At 33.4% G+C, this 10,914-nt stretch overlaps 2 protein-coding genes across 2 annotated transcripts; both read left to right on the forward strand.

Annotated features, from left to right (window-relative positions):
* The first annotated feature begins 1,273 nt into the window (after positions 1-1,273).
* LOC145612758 (uncharacterized) lies at positions 1,274-3,011 on the forward strand. Its single transcript, XM_081668052.1, has 3 exons — positions 1,274-1,388; positions 1,563-1,863; positions 2,887-3,011. The coding sequence occupies exons 2-3, from the start codon at positions 1,596-1,598 to the stop codon at positions 3,009-3,011; spliced, it is 393 nt and encodes a 130-aa protein (XP_081524178.1). The 5' UTR covers positions 1,274-1,388; positions 1,563-1,595.
* A 64-nt stretch (positions 3,012-3,075) lies between these two features.
* Positions 3,076-7,959, forward strand: LOC145612176 (uncharacterized). Its single transcript, XM_081667555.1, has 4 exons — positions 3,076-3,257; positions 5,320-5,443; positions 7,008-7,291; positions 7,717-7,959. Exons 1-4 carry the CDS (start codon positions 3,105-3,107, stop codon positions 7,807-7,809), a joined length of 654 nt encoding a protein of 217 aa, XP_081523681.1. The 5' UTR covers positions 3,076-3,104; the 3' UTR covers positions 7,810-7,959.
* Positions 7,960-10,914: the final 2,955 nt, after the last annotated feature.

Genomic DNA, 10,914 nt, shown 5'->3' on the forward strand with positions numbered 1-10,914 from the left:
CAAGTAACTATCCTAAAAGTGAACGAAAACCAACAAATGTTACAATAAAGTATAAACAAACATTATTTCTATGTCAAAGGACCAACTCATCTAAAATTATATGGCATAATATTCCACTTTGAAGAAAGGTAGATGAGATTTGAACTTGCGACCTTAAATCTACTTGGTTTGGATACTATGTCGAAAGATCAACTCAACCAAAAAAGTAAGGTTGATGGTTAGTTAGAGTTTCTTTTTTAATACTCCCTCCGTTCCCTAATGCTTTTTACGTTTGGAATTATGCGCGGTAATTAAGAAATTGTGTAAAGTTGAGGTATATTGAATATTTCAATAATTGAAAGTACAAATTTATTGAAAAATACAACGTTGAGCATGTGGGTGAAGAAATTAGAGGGGAGAGGAGAGAGAAAGTAATAATAAGTGTTGAAAAACTATTAAAATAGTACAAAAAGTACAATAGCACAAGAAAAAGTAAAGACTTTTGAGTAAAAAAATTGTAAAACAAGGGTAATTTAGTCCAAAATTTATGACCAAAATAGGAAAGATACTAAATGTAAAGAGTAAAAGGAACACCCTAAATGGAAACGTAAAAAACATTTAGGAACGGAGGGAGTAGGCAACAAGCTGATTAGAGTGAAAATCGATTTCAAGAGAGAGAAATAAAAAAAAAGATCAAGCGAGAGATGAGACTGCCAATTGGGGTTACAAGGGTTACATCTAATACATTCTTTAGTAGGTTAATGATTGAAATTTGGAGCAAGGGTGAAAGCAAAGTTTGTAGTAAAGTAACTAACATTAAACAAAGATTTTTATAACAACTTCTTCATATCTTTATTTTTTAGACATGCTAAGTTTATGTAAAAAGTCTACAACAATCAATCAATCACTTACACGTCACACATAAATCAGTCACCGTCCTAAAAATTGTTCGGCAATATAGTCGTACTTTGTACTTTGTAATTGGTGCCAACTTTCTTGTCTAATAGAATAATAGTAGTCCAATCTAATACCAACTCTATGGAAATTGATTTTGACACACCCTTTATTGATTTTGGCACACCCTTATGTGAGAAGAGCATAGAAAACTGTGCTCTCACATATGGGTGTGCCAAAATCAATCAAAGGTGTGCCAAAATCATTTTTCCAACTCCATGGACCTTATCTACATTTGCTTGGCTTTTTCCAAGGAATTCATCATCAAATTCTCTTTCTAATTTTCACTAATTAACCCTTAAAATGATGTATTAATAGTATAATAGTAGTATTAATACCAGTAAAACTTTCCGCATTTAAACAGAAAAGAATTAAAAAAAACGCGTCGTTTTCTATCTCTCTCTCCAAATTACAGGATACTGAACTCCACAATCAATTTCTTGAAGACTCAATCGGTACGCAAATTCGATCTCAAAACTTGTTTTAATCATCAATTTCTTGTTTTAAACTGCTTTAATTTTGCCATAATTTCTATTTTTGCTGAAATTCTGGTATAAATTTGTTGAAATCTTGTTAAGGATAAAGATGAATTGTTTGATTGATTATTGATGTTCAAATTTTGATGTTAGGGTTTGTTAATTGGGGAAAAATTGTGAGTAAAGATGAAAGGTGAGGTACAAATGGAGGAATCATCATCATCATCTTTAGGAGTAAGGGATTCAGAGGAAAGAGATACTGATCCTTTACTTCCGATGAATAATGATGATGATGATGAAGTTGTTGTGAAGTCGGCTTCTTTTTCTACTGAGATAGTGAAGGGAGAAGCTGATGATAATGGCGGCGGAAGCGGTGGTGGCAATGATGATGATGATCTTGAAGCTGGTTCTGCTCCTTGTTGTCGTATTTGTCTTGAATGTGATGGAGAGGATGGTATATTCTTTATTCAGTTTGAATTGTTTTAATATTTGACAATTTTGTGAGAGTTTTTGGAATGATTGTTGTTGCTTTTGTTTTATAGTGTCGAATTAATAATTATGTATACTATTTTGGAATTGAGCAATATGTTTAGAAAAATGGTTGGTAGTATTGGTTTTTGATCGAATTTCTTAATATGCCCGTTCGTAGATTGAGTGATGGGGAGAGTGTGAAAATGGTTCATATAATAAGAGGCATGGAGGATTATTTACTATTATGGCAGTAGTTGTAATCGTGAGGAATGGAGAAAATGTGAATATTATATCGGGATTGAGGAGAGTAGTTACTAGTTAGGTATTGATTGAAACTAGTTTCAAGAATAGATAGTGGATTTTTCAGCTTTAGAGCAATGCGAGTAAGAAGAGATGATGAGGGATTGTGCAATTACACACTTTTTCGATTATAAGGTGAAATTTCGGAGATCAATTGGTGTAATTTTACCGTTTGAGGTTAGGTGAGGGCTAACAATGTGTACATGTTGATTCTATTAGTTGCATGATCCGTGCTTGATTGTTATTTTTGTGTGTAATTGCTGTTGCTGTTTCTTGTTGTTAGAAGTGAAAATTTGGAATGCAGGAAGCTTTATTGTTTAGGGAACTATTTTGTAGCTATGGTTAGTCGTTATTTAGGATTAGTTCAAGCTTAAAGCTTTACCAAATACCGCTTTATTTAGCCGTGTCTTGTGACTGGGATGTTTAGTGTTTAGAAGAGCAGATGTCTGCAAATTATTTGTAGATCTTTTTTTGTTAATTGAAGATTCTATTTTGATGTTTCTTCTGTGCATCTTTGAAGTATGCTACTACTCTCAGATGTAGATTTTTTTATGTATGTGGAACTGTCATGTTTGTTGCTGGCTTACTTCCTTGGAGATCCATAGTGTGAAGTGTGTCACTTTCTTCAGCCCCCTTTACCTTGTTATTTTGTCATACCCTTTCTTTGGTCAGTCAATACTCAATACAGCATATGTTTGCTCTGCAGATGATGAGTTGATATCACCATGTATGTGCAAAGGCACCCAGCAGTTTGTTCATCGTTCATGTCTTGATCATTGGCGTTCGGTGAAGGCAAGTTGTCTTTTCGGAAATAGAAGTATTATCATATGAATGATGGCAATATCTCTTTCAAGTTTGTATGGTATTAATAATAAATGATAAGATATAATGTTACTTCAATTGACCTGATTTATCTACAAACTTATGCAGGAAGGTTTTGCCTTTTCACATTGCACGACTTGCAAAGCACAATTTCATCTTCGCGTTGAATCATTTGAAGACAACACTTGGCGAAAATTGAAGTTCAGGCTATTTGTTGCTAGAGATGTTCTCCTTGTATTTTTGGCTGTACAGACTGTGAGTAGAGCTTTGACCTTATATTTTTTAATGGCGATGCTAATATTGTGGCTAACAAAACCAGAGAAAAGAATCAAGCATTGGATATGCTGATAAGTGTTTGATTTGGTGTTTATAATTCTGTTTTGGGCTTGATTTTGTTGATATTAATAACTACACAGTATGTTTTCTCTTGTATACTTGAGTGGCGGTTTACTGTTATGTTTTTATATTGATTAATGGCTACTTATGTTTCTTGTCTACTGTTATGTTTCAAAAGGCTAGTACCGTAAGATAAATGAGCTGAAGGAAGCAGAGTAAGAAACCAAATTATATTCAGTAGCTTTTCTTTTCCTTTCTTTTTCACCTTCTTTCTACAAAGTTGTGATGATTTCGATAGTAATTACTAGTTCATTTCCGCTGTGGTTAGTACCATGGTGTAAAAGCTTTTCTATGCAGTTGCTCTATTTCTCTTACCTCTCTTCTGCCTAGATGTGACTCAAGTAAATGATGTCAAAAAATTAAGTAATAGAAAGTGACTATGACAGGGCTAGCTGGGAATAAATTTCTCTAGTGCTATAGTTATACATCTAGTTTTATCTTTCTTGAGTCACAGTTATGCTCCCTCGTTTGTTATTTTATAACTTGTATTATTGTATTTTGAATTGGAACTTGGGAATATCATCTACTCCTTGACATTGTCTCCGTAATATATCATTTATCATTTGGATATTTGCTTCTTTAGACATAAGTAATCATTTGTATTGAGACCTGTAATGTCTTTAAGATGCCTATCTGCTGGTGGATAATTTGTTGCTATGTTTATGCTTATACTTGGTATAGGGTATTTACAAGGGGAGGGTAAGTTTGTGTCATGCATTTTGATGCGAATCAATTTAGATTGATCTTAAATCTGTCTATTCTTATTTTGGTTGGTAGTAGTTTCCAGTTGAAGATTTAAATTATGACAATCAAATATTGAAAATTTGAAGTGTAAAAAAAAAAGTGCAATGGTGTTGATTTTCTTGGATGAAAATATCAATCTCCTTCATTTGGCTCAATTAATGCTTCTATGAATGTTCGCAATGATTGATTGCTTAACAAACGCTTGGTGATCTTTACCTTAGGGAGAATAAGAAATATGAATAAAGAATAAATGAATAATGTTGCTATGTGGTTGTATTTTGTGGACAAGATCCATAATACATAGCATGTGAAGTTTCTAATTCTTCTGAAGTTACAGAAATGTCTTTTAGGGAAGCTCAAGATTATCTGTTGCAATGATGGTTGGGGTTGTGGATTTCTGCACTCATATTTTAAAGAGTACTTTTTGCCATAATTTTTGACGAAAGCCTGTGATGATTCTTTCTGAATCTGGCAATCTGAAATGTTTATCACCTAGACATTAAGCCTCAAGATCCTGCTTTTGAGTTAGTGGCTGAGGGAATTCGGTTTCTGGATTTGGCATATTATGAATGTTTATTGGATGATATAGGCACCATGTATTCTTAGCAAACGAAGAGTGGATGGCTTGATTCTCATTTGGAGGACTTCAGGACAATTGATTGCAATCCTTGGGCATATGTGATTTGCTTGTTTAGTTTGGAGGGATTCCTTTTGATGATAAGTTTCTTCAAATTTGGCTGATTATTTGTCTCCTTCCATCCTATTAGTATTGTATTTAATACACTTTCTTTTATCCCAACTGTTTTATCAATTGCAATTTAAAGCAGTAAATAGTACAGAGTACCACCACTTATGGTCTCTCTTAAAGGAAAGTTGGAGACTTGTCAAATTCATCAAATTCTTTATCTCCAGTATCTCCAAACCAATCCCTGGACAGCAGTACATCCTTATCATGCATGTATTTAACCTTGAGATTGGAGAAGTTTTTGCTGTGCTTAATGCAAGACGGAGAATTATTTTTGATTAGACTCAAAGTTTATACCTTCCAAATTGATCCCTGAACAGCAGTTTGTTCTTCTCATAAATGTATTAGCTATTTAGATTAGCATCCAATTTAGATTAGATTTTTCCCTTAGTGTTTTCAAACAAATTTGTCTCTGACAACCAGTCTTTTCAGGCAATTGCGGCAATGGGAGCCTTTGCTTATCTCATGGACAAAGATGGGGCTTTCAGGAATTCATTTAGTGATGGATGGGATCGTATATTGTCAACGCATCCTATACCATTTTACTACTGCATAGGTAAATTTTCTTATTCCATCTATATGCTGCATTCATGAAAATTTCTACTAGAAAAGGGGCAGGATAGGACCCTATTTGGGGCTTCTGCAACAACATTTTCTATAGTTCGACTTTGCACGGAAATTTTAATTGCCGTTGAGCTCTCTAATGACACAGTGACATACTATATTTCTACAGCGTGACTTGAGAGAGATGCGAAAGTAAATGGAGGATAGAGATGGAGTTATCAATTGACTGTTGACAGTTTAGAGCACGTTGTTTGAAAAACGAGTTACTGTTGAAATTATTCAACAGTTTTCTTCAAACCATTTTGCATCTTTCCTATTTGACAGCTAGACAAATTACACAGAATGAAGAAGAAAAGTGAACCTTTAATTGTAAAAGGGGCATGTTCTTAATATAGTGCCAACTGCCTATCGTGGAGATTGTTGGATAATTTCCAAGCAAAATAAACAAAAAATAAATGCTATCCAGGTTCTAGTGTGGCAATCTGATTAGTGGACCCATCTGGCTAGCTACTTGAGTTTTTATTTATTAACATTGAGACTGGGCACCTGAAGTCCTAAGGGCCTACCCTTATTTTATGGCTAGCATTTCACATATAATAGTGAGAGTTAGTTGTGTGCTGCTAACATGTTTGTAACTTGACATACCTCTTTTCCTGACAACTGTCCTGCTGATACTTCTAAAAATCTATGGGATTGCTAATCAGTCACCATCACAGCACACTAGATGACCTTAATCAGGAGGTAAATTTTATTTCCTGGTAAATAAGAACATAGATTATGTAACATAGAACTCAGTATGACTATTGGGCTAGGAGGAGATAAGACTTGTTTAGTTGTATTTTAAACTTAGACTAGACAAAGCCTTCATTTGGTTTATGTGGCTTTGAAAATTTCGATTAAGTTGAGAACTGAGGAGTGTATGTTGTAGGTTCTAATACTGGATTCTCAGCAGTTGCATCAAATCAGAATTTTTAGTTGAAGCAACAACTTAGTATGGTGGTCAGTGGTAAATGCTCGATTCTCTTTGAATCTTTCTTTTCCCCTTTCAATGTGTTTGGATGTGCGACACTGTGACATGTATACTTACAGTGTGTTACGATAGGGTAATATGGAGATAAAGGAAGAGAAGAGGGAGTGAGGGATTCATCTTTCCTTGATTTGGAAAGAGGAAAGAGAAGGGAATTATTTATAAACCAAATTCATCCAGTGTTGAAAATTTTTTGGAAGGAAAAGGCAATCCCACTTCTTCCTTCCCCACCTCCCTTTTGTTACTCTCTCTCCTTCCATCCCCTCCTTTTCCGTCCACATTTACTTTCGAAATATAGTTAATGTACATTTAAGTTGTCTGAAAATTTTCTCTTTTAACCAGCTTGTCATGTGGTCCATCTTTCTTTATGCTAACTTTATACTTGCTGAGTTGCTGACGGATAACTGGTGCCGGAGTATCTAGGTTTCCCTGTCTCTTTGCCATTGTGTCTTGTAAATGCTAGTACAGAGTAATGACTGCTTCTAATCTCATACATTTTTTCCTGATTTGTCTTGATTAATGCGAACAGGAGTGGTGACTTTTTTCGTGTTGCTGGGGTTCTGTGGTCTCATAATTCACTGCTCCTCCCTGAACAATGATCCGCGCATGGCTGGTTGCCACAACTGCTGCTATGGATGGGGAATTTTGGATTGTTTTCCTGCATCAATGGAAGCATGCTTTGCACTTGTCATTGTATTTGTGGTTATCTTCGCAATCCTTGGAATTGCATATGGTTTCCTTGCTGCTACCATGGCTGTTCAAAGAATATGGCAAAGGCACTACCATATTCTCACGAAGAGAGAGCTGACAAAGGTTAGTATGCAGTAACGCTTGCAGTTCCATGTTATCTACCATTGCTGTTGCATTATTCGAATTAATGATTTGAACTTGTGAAAACCAGTCACTATTGAATATCTGCAGCTGTGACCTGAATGCCAAAGCTGTAGGAAATTTATAGCACGTAAATTTTTGTTGTTCTTAAAGCAGTTTCACAGTTGCTTCAAGAAAATTTAGTGCAAAGTATAATGCTGCTAGGTTAGCTAGTTGTAAGCAAATTGTTTAGTTGAAAACAAATTATCTACGTTGTTCAGCTGTTGAATTTATTAAATGACATGGATTTGGACATCGTACCGACATGCCTAAGTGGTTTGAGGGAGTGGCAGCTGCTGTATCTTGAACTTCATTGTTTGAACATGTAATGTGCTTCAAAGTTGACCTTTTTCTTGTGTCGTTTGCAGGAATATATTGTAGAGGATTTACATGGGTGCTATACCCCACCCAAGCTGGATCCAGAGCATGAAGAACGACTCAAGATGCTCAAGTTGCTATAGTTAAACTAGGTTTACTACATAATAACCATGTAATATCCCGCGTTGTTGAATGTAATATATGACGGAGTAGCTGAATTTTTACTCCCAAGGAATTGAATTTATATTGATAGTCTGTTTGAAAATGAGGAATCGCGTTTCTTATTACTGATATATAGTGCCTATTGAATATTATTACTCGTAAGTATAATTTACAGTTAATTAGGAAAATGAAATAGAAAAGAAGTTTATCAAAAACCATATTACCTCTTAACTATAATTAGAAATACTCAAATACAAATAGATGTGAAAATGATAGGGAGTAATACTTAATAAAATCTATGTTTCTAAGTTCATGGAAAATTGAAAATGGATAAAGTCATAAAGAGTTGTAAAATTTGTGATTCTCTCTCTTTTTCACGGTCTATAATTAAAGGGACTTTCAGTTTGAGATATTAGATGCTACTCCGTATTAAGCTTCATAATTGACACGTAATGGTAATTATCTAGAAGGATCTAATGCTAATCACCATTATACAAGATCAAAGTAACCAATATATTTAGTGGACCCTAATTGAAATATAGGACAAAATTTGATGTCGGGTTGAATGATTTGTAGCTTTATAAAAGCAAAAAAGTGTAGGGAGTTTGGCAATTGATCAATGGATCTTAAGAAAGTGTTGACAAACAACAGTTAAATAGAAATCGAATTGTAACAGGTCAACTTTAAGTCTTAAATGTGATAAGTGGACTATAGAGTGCTCGCGGTAATAGCGATATTAAAACATACAGGAACGAAGTATAAAGTAGAATGTGAATGTGAATGTGAATGTGGTACTTAATCACCTGTTAGCGAATAGAGAGTGAACATAGATGTGCCAAGGTCAAGAGGAGACGACCTATTATGGTAGAGGATAGCCGGAGAACTACGCAAATAACGTGTTGGGCAACACAAGTGCACAACTAGTGGCGGATATTAGAAGAGAAAAGGCGAATTGAGGAGACGACCTAGTGGTAGAGAATAATTAGGGAACAACGCAAATGACAGGTTTTGTGCAACACGAATGCACGACCAGTGACGGTTATTGGAAGAAAAAAAAGATGAATCGAGGAGACGACCTATAAAGGTAGAGGATAATAAGAGAACAACGCAAATGATAGATGTTGCGCACGCAACACAATAACGACCAGTGGCGAACATTGGATGAAAAAGACTAATTGAGGAGACGACCTATAATGGTAGAGGATAGTTAGAAAACTACACTAATGACAAGTGTTAGGCAACATATGATACATGACCAGTGGCGGATATCGAAAGAAAAAAGACAAATCTAGAAAGCCATGTCGAATTAATGCAAATTCTTTTTTTTTTTTTCTTCGATCAACAAGGGTTACAAAAAATCTACAACACATTACTATTGAAGCAAATCAAATTCACTGCAACCTACCCTGCAATTTGATGAGCCCTGGGAAATCGCTGCCTTTTTTTAAAAAAAAAAAAAATGTGAAATTGGAAATTTTAAAAAGAATGTGATATATGGCACTCTTGATCTGAAGACCAGGTGAAGAAGATAACATTTAAAAAAAAAAAAAAGTGCTAGTAACTAGTCCGCGAAGTGCTGAAGTGGTCTTTTGAATTTCCTTTGTTAATTGACTAGTGAAGTTTACTCATATAAGAGTGTTGTTGGCCTAATTATCATACACAAGAGAGATGTGTTCAAATATGCTCACATAGTTTTGATAAAGGATTTTATTACTACCTTCGTTATACATTATTTAGAACTTTTGAAATTTCCAAAATATCTCATTTTAATCAAAAGCTGCAATTATATGTAACAAAAGATATAATATTTCCTTTAATTACCTCCTAAAAGTTCCATGTGTTGTAATTTATTTGTAAGTAAAAGAAATGAAGTATAATGAAATCAAGAAACAACACAACTAATAAAGGAATGAAAACCTTCATTTTTGTGTTAAATTTAAATTTATACATTAAATTTTGAGCAATTTGAGGCAATAACTAGCTAGTTAAATCATTCTTGAAGTAAAAGTGTAATAAATCTAAAATCTATTTTCCCCATTTTTAGTTGGCAATTTTGTTATATAAGGTGTGTCAATGCACAAATTTAATGATTAATATTTTAATTGTCGGTAATAAATAAAATTATATCCCAAGCTATGTTTTGTGATTATATATGTATGCATGGAGAGAAAGATCCCAAGCTATGTTTTATCTTGAGCATAAATCACAAAAGTTAAACAAAATAAACTTGTCATTTAAAAAAAAAAATAAAGAAAGTATTAGGGAATAATGAAATATCAAACATTAAAGTCACAATCTATTTCTTTCAAAAAAAAAAATTAATAATAATAAAGAAAAAATGAGTCACAATCTTTGTATTAAAAAAAAGTATTGCTCATTTGCTTGTAATAAAATTCTAGATTGATAGTCAAAAGCAAATGTCTTATCAACTATATAGTTCTCCTTAAATTGGAATAATGTTACAAATTCTTTTTTGGTTCATATTATCATTATATACTTCGTATATAATTCTTTGTTGATAAATGAACGTTCCTTTTCCACTATATGTATAAACCTCTTTAGGTGGTTGGTGTTTATTTTCCTTATCACTAGAGTATCACAGGCATGCCACGACTAATATACTAATAGTTACGGCTTTAAATGAATTGATGGGATATATAGAAATCAAATCATAGGACCCCTTACGAAGATGTATGCCTTCTATTCATACAATTTTTACTTATTTGAAATTATTTTATATCGTATATAAATTTATTATTATAACTTATTTTAATTGATAAAAGATGTTTAATTATTGCCGATATTAAGTCGTTAACCTTTATCAAATTTTATTTTTCTTAAACTTATCTTATCCGAATTAATCTGCAGCAAATATTTATAAAATGATTTGTTCTAATATGATAGAGTGAATTTGTTGTAGACAGCACGCACCTATGCTTTTTAAATAGCTAGATAACTAGATAAGTATAGATAATAGTCGGAATAATTTATACTTTAAAAAAAAAAAAAAGGTACCATTATCAATTCAAAATTACTGATAAGATCATGTTCAAGTATCAAACGGTTTTTTTTTTTTTTTTTTGTTA

This window comes from Chenopodium album, chromosome 24 (assembly GCF_948465745.1).
Source record: "Chenopodium album chromosome 24, dcCheAlbu1.1, whole genome shotgun sequence".
Lineage (NCBI taxonomy): Eukaryota > Viridiplantae > Streptophyta > Magnoliopsida > Caryophyllales > Amaranthaceae > Chenopodium > Chenopodium album.

Bases quoted from the DNA above. Each gene is read 5' to 3' on its own strand.
- LOC145612758 (XM_081668052.1), top strand. From the start codon at position 1,596: ATGAAAGGTGAGGTACAAATGGAGGAATCATCATCATCATCTTTAGGA. The intron at 1,864-2,886 runs GTATATTCTTTA...TTTGCTCTGCAG, and splicing joins TGAATGTGATGGAGAGGATG to ATGATGAGTTGATATCACCA.
- LOC145612176 (XM_081667555.1), top strand. From the start codon at position 3,105: ATGCAGGAAGGTTTTGCCTTTTCACATTGCACGACTTGCAAAGCACAA. The intron at 5,444-7,007 runs GTAAATTTTCTT...TAATGCGAACAG, and splicing joins ACCATTTTACTACTGCATAG to GAGTGGTGACTTTTTTCGTG. The intron at 7,292-7,716 runs GTTAGTATGCAG...TGTCGTTTGCAG, and splicing joins CGAAGAGAGAGCTGACAAAG to GAATATATTGTAGAGGATTT.